The sequence below is a fragment of the Sebastes umbrosus genome, chromosome 9 (assembly GCF_015220745.1).
Source record: "Sebastes umbrosus isolate fSebUmb1 chromosome 9, fSebUmb1.pri, whole genome shotgun sequence".
In the NCBI taxonomy this organism is placed as follows: Eukaryota; Metazoa; Chordata; class Actinopteri; order Perciformes; family Sebastidae; genus Sebastes; species Sebastes umbrosus.
The window spans coordinates 26,168,781-26,185,826 of record NC_051277.1 but is presented as its reverse complement, the minus strand read 5'-3'; the positions used below and the strand labels follow the sequence as shown (position 1 = coordinate 26,185,826).

At 42.1% G+C, this 17,046-nt stretch overlaps 1 protein-coding gene across 1 annotated transcript; it reads right to left on the bottom strand.

Moving 5' to 3' along the window:
* Positions 1-481: 481 nt before the first annotated feature.
* On the bottom strand, positions 482-14,712 carry mtmr7a (myotubularin related protein 7a). Its single transcript, XM_037780881.1, has 14 exons — positions 14,499-14,712; positions 14,033-14,155; positions 12,941-13,103; positions 11,957-12,114; positions 11,730-11,858; positions 9,885-10,019; positions 8,830-8,962; positions 6,182-6,291; positions 5,266-5,391; positions 4,393-4,442; positions 4,087-4,287; positions 3,708-3,842; positions 2,623-2,749; positions 482-2,509 (listed from the first exon to the last, which is right to left on the bottom strand). Exons 1-14 carry the CDS (start codon positions 14,520-14,522, stop codon positions 2,171-2,173), a joined length of 1,953 nt encoding a protein of 650 aa, XP_037636809.1. The 5' UTR covers positions 14,523-14,712; the 3' UTR covers positions 482-2,170.
* Between the last annotated feature and the right edge of the window lie 2,334 nt (positions 14,713-17,046).

Below are 17,046 nucleotides of genomic sequence, written 5' to 3'. Positions count from 1 at the left end.
ATTTTGCCTATTGTCAACTGAGTATACAAATGCTGGATAATATTTTTAGAGGGTTGATTCACTCTAATTACAAAATAACATATCTCACTTGCCACTTGTGGTACAGTATATAGTCATGCAGCTAGTTTGGGTTTTATTTGTCCAAGGATTGAGATATTAGATCTATGCAATTTCTGGCTACCCCACCACACAATGTAGCGATGAAAAATGAAAATTCAATAGCAACAAATTTCTACAATCAGTGTCTCAGTTGCTCCGGATAATCCACAGATCACACTGTCAACATTTTTTACTGGAACTACTTTCTACTGAAAGACTAATCCCTATGAAAACTATTCAGTGTGTTCTGTAGATTATCCAGAAATCTCTGAGCAAATAAAACCAAACCCATATGCATTGCTAGGCACCACATATAAATGAGATTTATTTTTTTTGTAATTTGGATGAACGCCAAGAACACAATCAAGTATTATTAGAATAATACGATAGACAATAATGTATTTATTTATTTCAAAAGAAAATTGACAGAAATTACACAACTTTGCATTTAGATCAGTTTGACATATTTGGCTCTTATTCCACCTGAACACGTAAACGCATCAATATAAAGCTCTTTCTTTTATACGGGGTCACAATTCCTTTTGACCGGACATTTTAGACCCTCTCACACAAATAAAAACAACATGCATTAAAGCAAGTAGTCAAAAAAAAAACAAGTCATAGTACAAAAATATCTTAACATGCTTTGCTTGATAATCTTTGCATTGTTCGTTTGCAGTATTGGAGTGCACCTAATGTGTCTATTACAGTCAGCAGTTTTAATGCTAACTTTACAGTCGAAATGTCGCCAATATTAAAAGTCAGTCGGTAATCTGCTGCCAGTAGCAGCAGTAAATTTGTGTTCACATGCTCTAGTTCTTGATTCCCTTTTAAGAATTTTGGTTTGATCACAGCAATCTGGTGTTGAAATATTGTGGACAGAATATAAAGTTGCTTGTTAAATTAAATAAAAGCTAATTTTTAAAGATATTGTGTGTCAAGTTGAAATACCCAGATGTGGACCACACGTGCCGATCAACCACAACTAACCACTGGATATAAATTTAGAAGTGTAATGACTCCAAAACCCAGCTGAGGTCACTGTGGTGTGCTGACTGAGTTTAGTTCAGTCACAATATGTCCTTTGGGGTTGAAACACCGCTACATAGCCTGGCCTTGATTGAGCATAAGGTGCGACTGCATTTATATTAGGTATTTTAAATCCACCAAAACACTTTACAGAAAAAGGAAAACTAAATCTTTGCTACAGAGATCGGTCATTCTAAATGCCATTAGCACCATGTGGCGACAGCCTATATTCTGTACATATTTGTCATATCTTTGTTGATGAGTTTCAACTTGAGTCCATCTCTATCTCTTCAGTTTGTTCATTTGTTGTTTTTATCATGTCATTCTTTGATCTGTTTAATTCTGTTCTGATTTGCCCTTTATTGAATAATTTTGCTGTCTTTAAGTGCAAACGATGCAACTAAAATGATGATTTAGTCTCTTTGGAATCGTTATTATTATTATTATTATTATTTGTTTCACGTCCCTTTGAAAAGCTCAAAATCAAAGTGCCTCTGACAACATAATGTTCATAAGTTTTACACTCTAAAGACAAATTCCCAATGAATAAAAGTAGAAGGAAGACCATAGTAAAAAGCAAGCACACAGCTAAATGGCTTGTCATTCATTTGATGAGTCAACACACTCTTCCTGCTTACATGTGCACTGAATTGTTCTGAACTCACTCTTAACTCTGGCAGATTAGTTTTTGTCGAAGCCTCGATCAAATGTCTCAAACATTAAACTGGTTATTGTGTATTAGGCTAATACAGTATATTAACTCTGCCGTCAACAACAGACATGACAGTGAGCAATACCCGGGTTAAGTAAGAGGGTAAGAAGTAAAATGTGGTCAGCTACAGTAAACAACTATCAACTAGTATGTACGTGGCAACAGGGAGGGTTCACCACACCACAAGCAAGCAAAAGTGCAAGTCACTTGTGTAACCCGAATACTACTTTACCCGGGTTACATGGCGAACGTAAAGGTACAGCAGTGTTTGTTCAGTGGCACAGTGGACGGCTGGTCGCTGCTACACCTACCACCGGATGCTACATTTGTTCAGGCAGCTGAGTAGGCAGCCTCGTCAGAATCTGGATCCCTGGCGCTGTCCTCGCTGAGAGGCGAACGACAGCTGACGTCTGCGATCCCCGACTCCTGGTCGCTGCCGTTGGAGAGGATGGATTCGGATGTTTGGTTGGAGTCGTGGGTCAGGAGGATCAGGCTGCTGTCAGGTGCTTTACAGGGGCTGCTGGTGAGGAAGCCCCCGGTGTAGTCCTGGGGGGTGTTGGCCAGGCCGAGGTCTTTACCAAGAGCCCACGCTGTGGGACTCTTATCAAAGGCTGCGACTGTTTTCTGGGTAACACTCCACTCCTGCTCCTGCTCCAGTTGAGCAATTTTCTATTGATAATATAAAGGCATGAAGACTACAGTCATCTTCTAGAACCAGAACGTTTTTTTTTTTTTCATGAGAAATAATAACATAGCATTATGAATGTATAGCCCTGTCCTACCTGTTTGTGTGAAGCCAGCTGCTCCTCCAGCTGCTGGGTCTCCTCTTGGATGGCGCTCAGATAATCCTCTACAGACTGTCGAGGATGCATCCCTCGGTCAAAGCGGTTGTACAACCCTCTCCAAATCCTGAACCAAGCAAGAGATTTCAAACAAAACAAACAAATGACAAAAAAAATGAAATTATAACACATCAAGTCTTATTCGTTCCTTTGTTTTTATTACAAAACAGCCTAATAACTCAGACCAGTGTAACATAAATATAACAGGAAATATAAAATGTAAATTTATATACTAGGGCTGTCAATGTTAACGCGATAATAACGCCTTAACGTTCATCATTTTAATAACACTAATTTCTTTAACGTAATCAATCTTTCGGAGGTTGTAACAGGCTCAAGTTAGAGTGATGATATTAGCATCATATGAAACTATAAAATCTAAAGAATCCATCGGTACCTATCAAGTCATACGAGCTTGTCGCGAAGGAGATTAAATAATGTTCCAAACTTGCTCTAAAGTTTGGTGAGGAAAAACTGTCATGGCCATTATCAAAGGGGTCCCTTGACCTCTGACCTCAAGATATGTGAATGTAAACGGGTTCTATGGGTACCCACGAGTCTCCCCTTTACAGACATGCCCACTTTATGATAATCACATGCAGTTTGGGGGCAAGTCATAGTCAAGTCAGCACACTGACACACTGACAGCTGTTGTTGCCTGTTGGGCTTCAGTTTGCCATGTTATGATCTGAGCATATGTTTTATGCTAAATGCAGTACCTGTGAGGGTTTCTGGACAATATTTGTCATTGTTTTGTGTTGTTAATTGATTTCCAATTATAAATATATACATACATTTACATAAAGCAAGCATATGTGTCCAATCCCATGTTGATAAGAGTATTAAATTCTTGACAAATCTCCCTTTAAGGTACACTTTAAATCGATAAAAAATGTGTGATTCATTTGTGATTAATCATGGACAATCATGTGATTAATCGCGATTAATTATTTTAATTGATTGACTAGTACATACCACATTATAAACCTAAGTTGTATGCATTGTTACAGTTTGTGAGGACCTACTTAAAGCAGTAGGGGGCAGTAGACGGCCGGAGGAGCCCCTGTGTCTGGCTGTGGTCTGGTCGGTACAGAGGGTTGATGTAGTCTGCCTGGTTCTTCCACAGATAACTCCACAAAGAGTGAGTCCTCTCACGCAATCTGTATGAATGCCAAAAGATAAAGACAATATAAAATCAGGGTTGATAAAAGAAAGCAATTCAGAACAGCTTCTTTTTTTGTTTGTTTCTAGCACAGAGTCGTCTCTATTTGCATAAACCCGTTGATGTAATATATCACCGGCTCTTCAGCACTCAGTCTTTTCTCAGAGCGGCATCTCTGACAACCTGTCCGTGCTGTGAAAAGGAAAAGAAAACGGATGGCGGGCTGCAGGTTTAAATCTCACCCCAGCTCTATCCTCTCCCGCTGGTTGTTGCCAACGAAGTTGCCGTACTGGCAGGAGTAGATGTGGCTGTGAATGGTGATGAGGAACCTCGCGTTGAACTCAAAGGCACAGGGGAACTGCTCCATGAGCTGCCACACGCACTCCAGGAACTGGTCGATGACGGGGGATACCTCTTTAGGGTCTCCGACCAGGTGGTTGCATCTGGAGGAGAGGCGAGGGCGGTTAGATCAAAACGAAACATTGAAAAATCATTGACGCTATGAAAGTAATATTAGTAATTAGTAAGTAATATTTTTAGAGTCCAACCTGTGCGAGAACTTGTGTCCAAATGAGACCCAGTCTTTCTCAATGAGAACCTAAGAGAAGAAAAAAGACATTCATGTGCTAAAACACAATGAGGACCATAGTTTCTGTACAATTTCAGTAGTTCATGATTAAAGGTTCAGACATAGTGCACAGTTAATCCCTGCAGAATGACTGAACCTCTTCATCCTCTGTGTGGGGTCATTTCCCTTCTGACTGTAGGGGCAATAACTCCCAAGAGCAGACATCTCTGTTATATTTATTTTCCATGGTGGCTCTCGGTGGATCACAAGTTAGCCTGCGCAAATCCTTCTGATCAAAGAAACAAGCCTCATGAGCCAAGTACGGACTACTATCAGCTAAAGCCTGAATGGAACTGGATATATATGATAGAGTGTACCTAGTCCCAAACTATGTGCAGCCCTCCCGAATCCAAAGTCCTGTTTGTCCCGAAAAATAGACTAAACCCGAGATTTGATTAGTTATAGTCTAATAAAAAATTAAATTCTGATCGTTGTGAAACATTATTTTGGTGTTGCACACAGACGGGCACTGTTATGTCCGTAGCCTACATGAATTATGGCTGGTTTCTTTTAGCCATGTACAGTAGTGCCGCAAATTGATAAACAACTACAGCTCAGTCTGCAAGAAAGAACACTGCTATTATTATTACTACGGTTGGTTGACACTGAATGTAATGTACAAGAACGCCGCCACGCCCCCACCATGGCCACGTGACCGAGACCATGCCCAGGCCGAATTTCAGTCATTCTCATTTGGCCACCCTAAGCGTACCAGAGGGCTTTGTGACATTTACAATGCTACTTAAAAGATGCAATTCTACTTCACTCAAAAAGATGAAGGTTCAGTTTCTACCATGAGTCCTCTGAGGGTCCTGTAGTACGGATCCAGCAGCACACAGGCCACCGAACACACCTGAGCGGTGCGGTCCCAACCGTCTGAACAGTGAACCAGGACACTGACGCCCTCCTCTGCAACAGCCTGCACACATACACAAATACATATACAAATACACAGTCTGTGCAGTGTCACAGCACTACTGCAGTCAAAGTGCAAATATTAGCATTGATCCGTGCCAGAATTGTAGCCAGAAAGTTCCACTACTTGGTGTGGATGTGGATTTATTATGGCAAACAATGTCAGTTTCAGTACATATTTCTAAAGCTAGCAATGTTTGGTAAACTTGGTAAATCACCCTGATGAAGGCCCTGTGCCCAAGTTTTCTCACATTATTTTTAACCATATGGCAGCTGCATTGGCAAATGGCAGTTTGGAGAAGGGAAACTGACAAGTTAGCAGATCATTTTTGTTCCCTGATTTGCACCTTTTAGGCACTAAGTACTTCCTGTTAGGCTGCATCCTCCAAAATGTCTGTTGAATTGGTAGACTCTAACCATAGCTGTTCCCTAAACTTAACTGTGTCCAACCTTAAGTATTTGACTGGTGGAGCCTGAGAGCAAGTATTGTCTGAGAAGTGCAATGCCAGAGGGGAGAGATCATTTTGCAGACTCTAGTTTTGGATGCTGTTGAATTGTTTTGTGTTATAATAATAGGTGTTTCTATTATTTTGTCCACCTGATTTATATCTGCAAGGATAGTCTGATGGATTTATTGCAGGACTGATAACTGGCAACTGAATGTACACAGACAGACAATATCTGTATTACACATACAGGATACAACCCCCTCCCCACACACACAAACACACACACCTAAGCTAATATTGCTTGCCGTGGTGAGGCAGACAGCAGGGATTAACCTCCAGACCGACCTTAGCGATGAAGATGCCTGCATCCAAAACAGCTTTGATGTGCTTCAGCCAGCCTGAGCTCTCCAGACCTTCCAGGAAGTCGGACATGGAGGGGGAACGCAGCTCACACACTGTAACCACAACACAGCTGTCTCACTGACAGGAAACATGGAGCATACCTGATCACTGGACTTTATTAAAGCTCACCTTCACTTTCACATCACTAACATCCACAACAACGCGTTTATTAGGGAGTCTGTGCACGGCATGAGAAAAATATGGGTCACACTGTTAATTCAAAACAGATTTCCTTCAGCTTCTCACGTGATGGTTCATTTGGACCCCGGTCAATGTTTTTAGTCACGCTAGCAGCGTAGCTCTAGGGATGGCAATGTCTGGTCCAGACTGAAATAGCTCAACACTTGTTGAATGGATTGCCATGACATTTTGAACAGATATTCAGGTTCCCCAGAGGATGAATCCTGCTGATTTTGGTGATCCCCTGACTTTTCCTCTTGATCGACTGATCAGCAGGTCAAGGACAAGTTTTCACTTGTGAAATATCTCTAAATCTACTGCATGGATTGGCAAAAAAAAAGCACATATATTTATAGTTCCCAGGTGATGCATCCTAATAACTTTGGAGATACCTGACTTTTCCTCTAGTGCCACCATGAGGATCATTTGTGGTTGTGGGATTGCCATGATATTTGGCGCAGACATTCATATTCCCTTCATGATGAATTTGAATCACTTTGTCAATCCCTTGGAGGAACAGTGTGTAACATTTCGGGGGGATCTATTGGCAGAAATGGAATATAATATTCATGACTATGTTTTCATTAGTGTGTTATCACCTGAAACTAAGAATTGTTGTGTTTTCGTTAGCTTAGAATGAGCCCTTCATATCTACATACATCAGACCGTTAATCAGTCATCCAGAGAAGGCTCTTGTGACCACGCCAACTTTTGGGGGAAAACAATCCCTGTTATGTCCTAAAAAAGATATAATAGAGAGGCTTTATGGCTCCAAGCAATAGACCAGACCACCGTTGCATCATCTCCGAAGCTGCGCTCCCTTTTGGGGGAAAGAAACTCGCTGTCACGGGAGAGAAAATGATGAAAAGCTGTTGTGTAGCGGGTTAACAGAGGCTTTCACACTAAGAATTGAGGCACATACGATACATGAATATTCACTGTCAGTGTAGGAAATCGCTAAATGATGCTGGTGACAGTGACTAGCATGGCTGACGTTAGCTTGAGTGTGAAGCTGCTGCAGTAATACAGTCATACATTAACGTTATAGCAGCATCAGACGTCGTCTCCAACTAAATCTCAGCCTATAGATCAAACAGTTGGTTATTAACACGTTGGTTATAAACAGACAACACTTAGCCTAACGGGATTCAATCAAATATGTATAGATTTCTGGATAAGCAATATCCGGCCACTGTGTTGGACGGAGGAAGACTGAAGGGACATGGCGGCGATCAACCTTAATTTTGGTGCCTCGCTTCCGCAACGGCACCGTCGATCGGCACGGCGTTATCAGCTGTAACTGCCGTATGAGAGCAATGCAGAGCGACGGGTGTGAGCTAGGGTTACATAGCCCAGCTATATCTTTACATAGCAAATAGTTGTTCGCTGCTATATTAATGCTTTGGATATCGTATAGAGAACCTTTAAATACAGATCCATTTCTGTACCATAACGCTTCCTGCATTCTGTTTGTTTATCTTGTAACACTGAAACCTCAAATTCATTTTTTCCGTCCTCACGGTTCAACATAAATATTTACAAGTTGACTGAGGGGCAGAGTGACATGAACCCGTTTCTCCTCAGCTGACTTTTCATGTGCTCAGGACAATTTATCACATTAACGTTCATAACTCTGACACACTGTACAAAAACATCTGTTCACTCATTACGGTGTTGACAGAGGTGACACTGTGGAAGTGTGCTGACCTGTGAGAGCGCTCTGAGGCCACTGATAGGAGAGCAAGCAGGTGAACAGGTTCATTCAACCTTTTATAACACAAGTAGGGCAGGTTTCCACTTCTAAGGATTTTTTGAGCTAATGCTGCCGGGCGGGGGGGGGTCTTCAAATCTCATTGAAGTGTACAATTGGGTAGAGAGAGAGAGAGTCAGGCGGGCTCTGAAGGGCAGTCGCTGTCTCCAGCTCTTTAAGACTTCCCTTGTGCTGCCAGGGGGCAAAGAGTTATCACAACTAAGAACAGCTATAACTTTTCAGACTTGAAATCACATCATTCTCACGCCCTCGGTCTCTCTTTGGGGGATAAGGTCCCGGATTGTCCACTCCAGGAAACCAAAATAGCTCAGAAATAAAATCCAGATGGATTCAAAGTCTTCCTAGGAGCACCCCTGCACAATACCCAGAAATTCTCCTGTGGGCTCATTTGAGGCCTGATTGCAGCACAGTCCAGTCCGCATGAGTGCATATGAAAGCCACAGGGGCAGCATGGGGTCCCGCTCTGCTTCAGTAATGTGAAGAGGCAGCGGACTTTAAACAGACAATGCCAGAAAATGCGCATTTCGTTCCACAAACACCGATGTGGTGAAACACTTGTGACACGGTGATGAATGCACTGCTGTGGCTTCAAAATTGGTTCTACAGTAAATAAATCATTGCAGGAAGACGTGATAATTACCTTCAAGCATTTTTTGTTGGCTGTTTCTCATGACGTGGATGTTCTCGATGCCGATGAACTGGAATTTAATGTTGGAGTAGTTGTCTTCGTTCTCGTAGCCTTTTCCTGCAGCTCGGTTTGCGATCGCGTTCAGCTAAAAAGACATTTGATTAATCGTCAAAACGTACTTAATCAAAGACCAAAATAATAATTAAAAAAAGCAGGGCTGTCACAATTAATCGCATGATTGTCCATAGTTACTCGCGATTAATCGTAAATTAATCAAATTTTTTATCTGTTCAAAATGTACCTTAAAGGGAGAGTTGTCAAGTATTTAATACTCTTATCAACATGGGAGTGAACAAATATGCTGCTTTATACAAACATAGGTATATATTCATTACTGTAAATCAATTAACAACACAAAACAACGCTCACAGGTACTGCATTTAGCATAAAAAATATGCTCAAATCATAACATGGCAAACTCAAACCCAAAAGGGAACAACAGCTGTCAGTGTGTCAGCGTGTTGAATTGACTCTTACGTGCCCCAAACTGCATGTGATTATCATAAAGTGGGCATGTCTGTAAAGGGGAGACTCGTGGGTACCCATAGAAATAATTTTCATTCACATATCTTAAGGTCAGAGATCGAGGGAACCCTTTGATAATGCCATGCCAGTTTTTCTTCGCCAAAATTGAGCGCAAATTTGGAGCGTTATTTAATCTCCTTCGTGACAAACTAGTCTGACATGGTTGCTACCAATGGATTCATTAGGTTTTCTAGTTTCATATAGTAGTATCTTCACTCTAGCTTTAAAACAGTGGCCGCTAGAACCTAAAATTGCAAGTTGCGTTAATGCATTAAAGAAAATTAGTGGCATTAAAATGAATTTGCGTTACACAATATACATAATATTGATCACAGTTCAACAAGCACATAGCCAGGATGTTTCCGAGGCTTTTGCTGTGAGCACATCCAGCTGGCAAAACGCAGTATGGAAAATAAAGCCCACCTGAACATACAGCACAGTACTGTAAGTGACTTGTATTTACGCAGGCACAAAGGGCTCACCTTAGGCCTGGTGTCCACCACATACATGAAGTCGCTGCGGGGATTGGACCTCAAGATGGCCTCCAGCATCTGTTCGTCCTCCAGGCAGCGAGCGCTGAAACCTGACAGGGGCTGGCTGCTTCGGCAGATGGCAGCCTGGGAGGAGGCGAGAGGCACTCATGCTTCATACAGGAATGTTTACTCATCTGACAGTTGACTGTAACTTGGTGAATTATTACTTTGGATGACATGTAGAATAAAACACACCAACATGGGAGAATCGGGGTGAATGCAAGTTCACAGTACTTTCTCGTTCCTTGCGTGTTCAATTTAAATTAATCAACCACACAATGTCTTGTATCGGCATTTAGTAGCAACGAGGGAGAAGGCCAGAGACCGTTGTGTGATTCTCCCTTTTGGCTCATGAACCAGAGCGGAGCCCCCTTTGTACGAACTGAGCTCCACACACTGGACCCTCAACCCTGGGAAGCTGACCTCACACACATAAAGCACTCCCAACTGTCCAGTCAAGGATTAATAGAAGGAATTATGAATGTTGAGGCTTATTCTTGATTCAGATATGGAAAATGGTGATGAATCATGCTTTGATTTAAAGATAGCACAGACGTCTCCTCGTGGGACCTTTAGTGAACTTGACAAAGTGCCTGTTTAGATTTCACTTAGAATGGCACATATTCTCTTTCCATTTTGTTTTACTGTTGACTGAGTCTCGTCCTTTTGTATGAGTTCTTTATTTTTATTTATAGATCCCATGTCTTTTAGTAGGGGTGGTGAAAAAAATCGATTCACCTATGTAGCGTGTTTTTTTTTTTTTACGATTTTGAAATCGATTATTTAATGCCAGAATCGATATATTTGCTCCATCTGAGTCTATGCGGAGGTAGAAGGAAGTTACCGCTTTTATTGTTGTAGTCAGAGTAACGTGACATCACATCCGTTCCGTATCCGTCAACCAAAAAAAAAATGCAGCCAGCCGCAGTGACCCGAAACGACAAAGCAAAAAAAGTCGGAGGGTCGGCGTGGATACGACCTGCACCCTCACATGTTAAATCCAAAATGGTAAACACTACACATACAGTAAAGTATGGAAACACTTTGGGTCAGGATGAATACAGTAATTTGCAAAAAAAAAACACCTTGCAATAATACCGCACATCGCACAGTTGAGCCATTGATTATCACCGCAGGTGAATTATTCCTTCACCGCGACAGCACTATCTACACATCATATTCTAGAGATTTAAGAAAACATCTTTGTTTGGTACAGTGTTCCGCAAAAATCACACCATTATCATTTCAATATATGTTTCAATGAAAATGAGAATAATGAGGTAAAAATTATCAATCCCTCTAATATCGCAAATTGCAATATCAGTCAAAATAATCACAATTAGATATTTTTTCCAAATCGTTCAGCCCTCATTTCTACTGCCAAACATTTCGGCTTGCATTTTTTTTTGTGAAACAAAAACATTTGGCAGCTTGAAGAGGGAGGATACTGCTGAGGATGACTGATCAGTGTCACAAGTCTGTTCGGCAACAAAAACTGGCCAAACAAAGCAAGCACAAAAGAAGTACTGTGATCATGACATTGTGCATCTTAATAAATGATCTCTTATCTACATTGTTCTGCCAAAAAATTGCTTTGAAAGGCCTTCCTCAAACAAACTTCATACCGTTCCTGTGCCGGGTCTGAGTCAGAGAGACTGGTTCTGTCCTTACAATCCCTACTCATCACTGACAGTTTGAGAAATGTCACCGGCGCTTCATGCCCCTTGAATTAACCCGAGTTGTCACAGGAAGTATACGGAAAATAAAAAGAGCAAACGTATGCTGTCAACTCACATGGTTTTCTTTGGAGTAGTACGACAGAGTAGGAAATCGGCCTCTGCTTCTGAACTTGGAGCTCCCCACTATGACCGGAGGTGTGGCGGACTCGGGCACAAACAGGTCAGCGGGGTACGTGTCGCTCACCTTTGAAAACAACATAACAGAAGTCTAAGCAGTTCTGCCATGTCCATATTAGGATAAAACAGTACAACCGGTCATGCTGTAGATGTCGGCTCACTGACCTTGTAGTGTTGGTTGACAGGGGAGAGTTTCCACAGGGAGTTTGGCAGTCCCATTCTGCGGTAATCAGCCTTGAGGTCCAAGAAGTCCCACTCCTGCCGTCTCTCCTCCTCATCAACGTTGGGCTTGTAGGAGAAGCAGTACAGCTCCTCGTAACGCTCTGCAAGGCACAACACTGGCTGACGGCTAAAGTTTAATGCAGAAAACCTATACTTTGTAGTCTGACCAATACTGGACTTTGAGGCTGCCACTGATACAAATAATTAGGAGAAAACATATCTCATAAAAAGATATCAGATATTATTTTTTAATCTGTTCTTAATATTTGAAGCTACATAGCAGAAATTCGGGAGCAGGACCACGCCTCAACCGTGCCACTTCCTGTATTTCCTATAAATACCTGCCTAACCCACTCCTCCTCTTCTGCTCTATTCTACACCCCTCCCTTCCACCCCATTTTTCTCTCCTAATCTCCTCTTCGTAGGGTCCAGTGTTGGAAATTAACTTTTTTGTCTACCTGCCACTGTGGCTGGTGGACTCCAAAATCTACCAACCACTCAATAGATTACCATTGTTTTTTTTGGCTGGTGAGGGAAGTAAATCTAGTAGCCACTTGCATATTTTACCAGCCTTTTGCTGGTGCTAATTTCCAACCCTGGTAGGGTCCCGAGGGGGTCCGTCGTGCCCGGGCGGTATGGCGGATCCTTGATTACATCCAACTAAGTGGACAAACCACAAGCATCATCTTCATTTTCTTTCAATAAATTAGTTAAATCGTACCTCGTTGATGGTGTGGCCCTTACTAGTGAAAGATTTATACCGGAGGCAGGATATTATCTTTAGCCTCCTCGTACAAAAATCCAACCCAGACATCAAATAAAGAAAGCCAATATTGGACGATGATATTAAACTTCTGATATACATCTGAGTCACATTTTAGCATTAACATCACCAAATAGATATTTTTAAAAAACACAGGCTCTCACCTGGCTGGGAGAGACGCTGTAGGGACAGGTGAACATCCTGGCACTCCCGCTCTCGAGGTACGACGAAATTAAGCACCTGGAAGTTCTTGCAGTGAACGAGCAGAGAACATCCCGAGGATGTGGCGGCCTGTTTCTCCACGCTGCACACCAAACTGTGAAGCACCTGGTAAGATCAATGAAACATGGACCTTTTTATGTTGCAATCACATTGTACAGCATGATGCATGGATGCACATAAAGAAACTAAACTAAATCTTTTAAAAAAATCATGTATATGTACTAAACCTTGGGATGATTTTTGATTCTGCATCTTATCTTTCCGTGATTGTGAAATCGCCTTGACTACTGTAACTCCCTCTATATGGGAGTCAGCCAGTCTTCACTGTCACGTCTACAGTATGTGAGAACGCTGCCGCAAGATTTTTAACTGGTTCCCGGAAACATGAGCATATCTCCCCCGTACTCGCTTCCCTCCACTGGCTCCCTGTCACTTTTAGAGTCCATTTTAAGACTTTATTATTTGTCTTTAAAGCACTTCATGGATCGGCTCCCTCCTACCTATCTGCCCTTTTAACTCCCTATACCCCACCTAGGGCACTCAGGTCTTCCGACCAGTCACTTCTGGTCGTCCCTTGGGCTCGGCAGAAGCTCAGGGGCGACTGCGCCTTCTCAGTTGCGGGCCCCAGTCTGTGGAACAAACTGCCTCACCACATTAGATCTGCTCCGTCTACAGAGTCTTTCAAAACACAACTCAAGACCCACCTCTTTTCTTTGGCTTTTGAATGTACTTGAATTGTGATGACTAATTGGCCTTTTTTATAATGCTCATTATAACAGTCTTTTACTCATGGATTTTTATCTTGGTCTCTGTCTGTGGATATGTGTGTGATTTTGTTGTCTGTTCTGTTGACCTGTTTTTATTCTGTCTGTAAAGCACTTTGGTCAGCTCGTTGTTTTAAATGTGCTATAGAAATACATTTGACTTGACTTGACTAAATTGTGCCTTATATGTGAGGCCTTCTGACCACATCTCACTGTTCGTCCTATAACTGAGTGATTTCTGGTCCTTCAGTGTACTGAGTTGTTGCCTACCCATGTTTCATTGCGCACTCCAGCCTCGTTCTCTACAAAGATGGTGTGTGTGGCTGTCAGGTAGAGGGTGCCCACCCTACTCCTCCTGGGGGTGAGTCTGTCAAGCAGCCTGACATTCTCCACCTGGAGGAGGAAGAGGAAGAACAACATCAGAGAAGCCTCTTCCTCAGCTACAGAAGCTCTGACACAGCTGTACTCATGCGTTAAGTGCACTGGTACCACAGTAAACACACCCAGCCGTCGACTGGTGGCTCATAGCTGCAGCAGGAGGAGAACCCTCCAGTCCTGTCTACGTGGCCCACACAGCACAGACCCTTTAATGTATGTTTCATTGATTATTTGCATTAAAGCTCTGCAGTCATCGTGAGCGCGCATGGCGGGTTATGATGAGGTAACAGTGGAGGAAACATTGCTACATTGCGGAAACAGTGTAGCTAATCACTGCAGCCAGCAGAGCCGCGGTTACCTTTGGTAGTCGGATGTGCTCCATCAGCAGCTGGGAGAGGAGCCGCAGCTTCCTGCGATCACTGAAGCTGTCACACAATACAGCTACCAACAGCACAGCATGTGTAGGCTGCAGTAATGTAATAGTGTGCTGTAGGTTAACTCAAATGTTTACGGTAGCTCGTCAGTAGCGCGCATGCAGGTAAACCATGGAGGTAAACGCTGCCATCATCATCATCATCATCATACTGCTGCTGCACAAAGGTCTTCATCAGAGCTGCTGCGCGGTGGGTCCTAAAGCCCGCCGGCTGCAGAGCTGTGGCCTGTGTGACATGTCAAAGGGACTGGGCTGTTCAGGCTGCAAAAGCTTTGACATGTTAACTAGTAAAGGACATATTCACCTCACTAGTGACCTACAGTTTTCTGCACTAGTTAACTAGTGAGGGCCAAAATACTCATTAGTTAAAGGGACTATTTGTAACTTTCAGAAATGCTTGTTAACAGCGACACCTGGGGGCGTTAAGTCAACTAAAGTCAGCGTCGGGCTCGCGCTTTGCTCGCTCTACATAGACATGAACGAGCACCGCTCAAAACAGTGAGGCGACACACGTCAGCTAAAAGCACAATATCACTCTATATTTCAGCTGCTTGGCAGTAATGTTAGCTGACAAAGACGAAAGTCGCTAACCTAACATTTATGATACTTAAATGATTTGTTCAGCAAGATAATCTTCACAAAAGAACACAACTTTAATGATTTTTGAAGTGTAAATGCAATTGGCAGAAGTAAGAAGCTAACATTAGGCTATAAACGCAGCAGCGTGAGTATACACAACGAGGCTGAAAAGGCGGACGTGACGACGTTTAGTAGTCTCGTTTAGCCACATAAAGGGTTAACAATTCACGATTGGGATATTTATTTATGTATTTTATGTCGTAGAACAAAACATTAAAATCTCTTGAGATTGTGTTAACCACAGACCTTATTTCAGGCATCTAACTAAAAACCCATTCAAAAAACCCATTGACTTCCAGTCGAGGGAACCGGAAGTGCTCATTTAGGACTCATTCCTGTAGCACTCTATGATAGGCTAATTGGCTACGTTAACGTTAGCTTTGTTCAGAAAGAAATGTTGTTAACATACAGACAACAGGACAATTATGCCAGGTAAATCAAATTTGCTATATACTGTATATTTAAAAAAAAACAACTTATTTATAAAAAGTTTCTGTGGACTGTAAACACAAGAGCCAGTCATAGACCCTCGTCACCACAAGCAAACAAGACTAAAGATTGATGACTTCATCTGTACTAAGACCCTGCACAGTGGCACAGGTGTTTATTCTGGCTGATTAGACCTGCTGAGGGTCGTGTTGGGGGAAACTTTGCAGGGATGTGAGATCACCAAAATGTTCTAATAAACACGATGAAGGTATAGAAATAACAAATGTTAACAGGAGATTGAGGGAGTCAGGAGAAGAGGTCGGATCAGACGACATAGGTGGGAATACATGTGTGGGTGTAAAGTAGATGTGTAGGGGCTTTAATATGAATTTCAAGGACATTTTACTGGTAAAAGGACAGTAAGTGAGGAAGAAGGGGTTGCAGTTTTCTTTAAAAGCTTTCCCCTTCACATTGCGCTCCACAGCATTGTTTGTAAGCTGTCGGCAGGAGACATTAAGAGACTCAGCTCTTAGTCTTGAGATAGCATGCTGGCCTAAAACAGAGTCTCTCTGTTCTTTATAAAAGGTCCTTATTTGCTCTACACTAGTCTGAAACTGGTAGTACTTGTGCAACCAGCCCAAAAGTTAAGGGGTGTGTCACATAGTGGGCCAGCAGACAGTTTAAAATGTTATTTTAAAGACTAGATTTATTATAAGTTTTGGCAATGAGCATAAAATGTCTTGAGTTTGTTTAAGTGATTGTCGCGCTGTTAAACAGAGCATGAAGCTATTTTGAGAAGCGCCCCAGTGCAAACACAGATGCATCCCGTATGATTTAAAACTGGATGTATACACATTTTATCTGCACACCCACACTGAACTGTTTTCAAGTTCTTCTGACATCTTTCATTGTTTTGACAAGTCATACCAAATCATTTCAAATGTATTTTTATCTTCAGCAGTATTTTGCACGCCGGTGAGCAGAGGAGCCATCTGTTGCAGGACAGTAGACAGAAAAAAACAATAAAAGTAGTTAGTTAAACTAAGCAGAAGTGATTGACTTACTGACGCCTGACAGCCTTGCTGAACGCCCGCTCCTACTGCGCTGCATTCATGTATGAGGAACCAAAAAGAGCTTGATTGTCCAATGATTATACAGAACAATTCAGTTCTGATAGTATCACATGGATCAGTTAGCTCGTCTCCGTTTAGATGAGCAATCACAATCCAGCCTTGATGACTGAACTGATATTTGTGTTCACGGTTTATATCCCTTTTTATATGTCGACAAGGTGTAATTGCCTCATATAAAAGGTCAAAAAAAGATTTGAAATGGTCATGACAGTACAGAGGGACGGTTTGAAACCAATATTTATTTAGGATTATAAACCTGTGAAATCCCCCAG

What these genes read in the sequence shown, in the direction of transcription:
- mtmr7a (XM_037780881.1), bottom strand. Translation starts at nt 14,522, where the DNA reads ATGGAGCACATCCGACTACCAAAG. An exon ending in GGACACAAGTTCTCGCACAG is followed by an intron (nt 4,288 to 4,392) that starts GTTGGACTCTAA and finishes CCTCTCCTCCAG; the next exon opens with ATGCAACCACCTGGTCGGAG. An exon ending in CGGGAGAGGATAGAGCTGGG is followed by an intron (nt 3,843 to 4,086) that starts GTGAGATTTAAA and finishes GCATTCATACAG; the next exon opens with ATTGCGTGAGAGGACTCACT.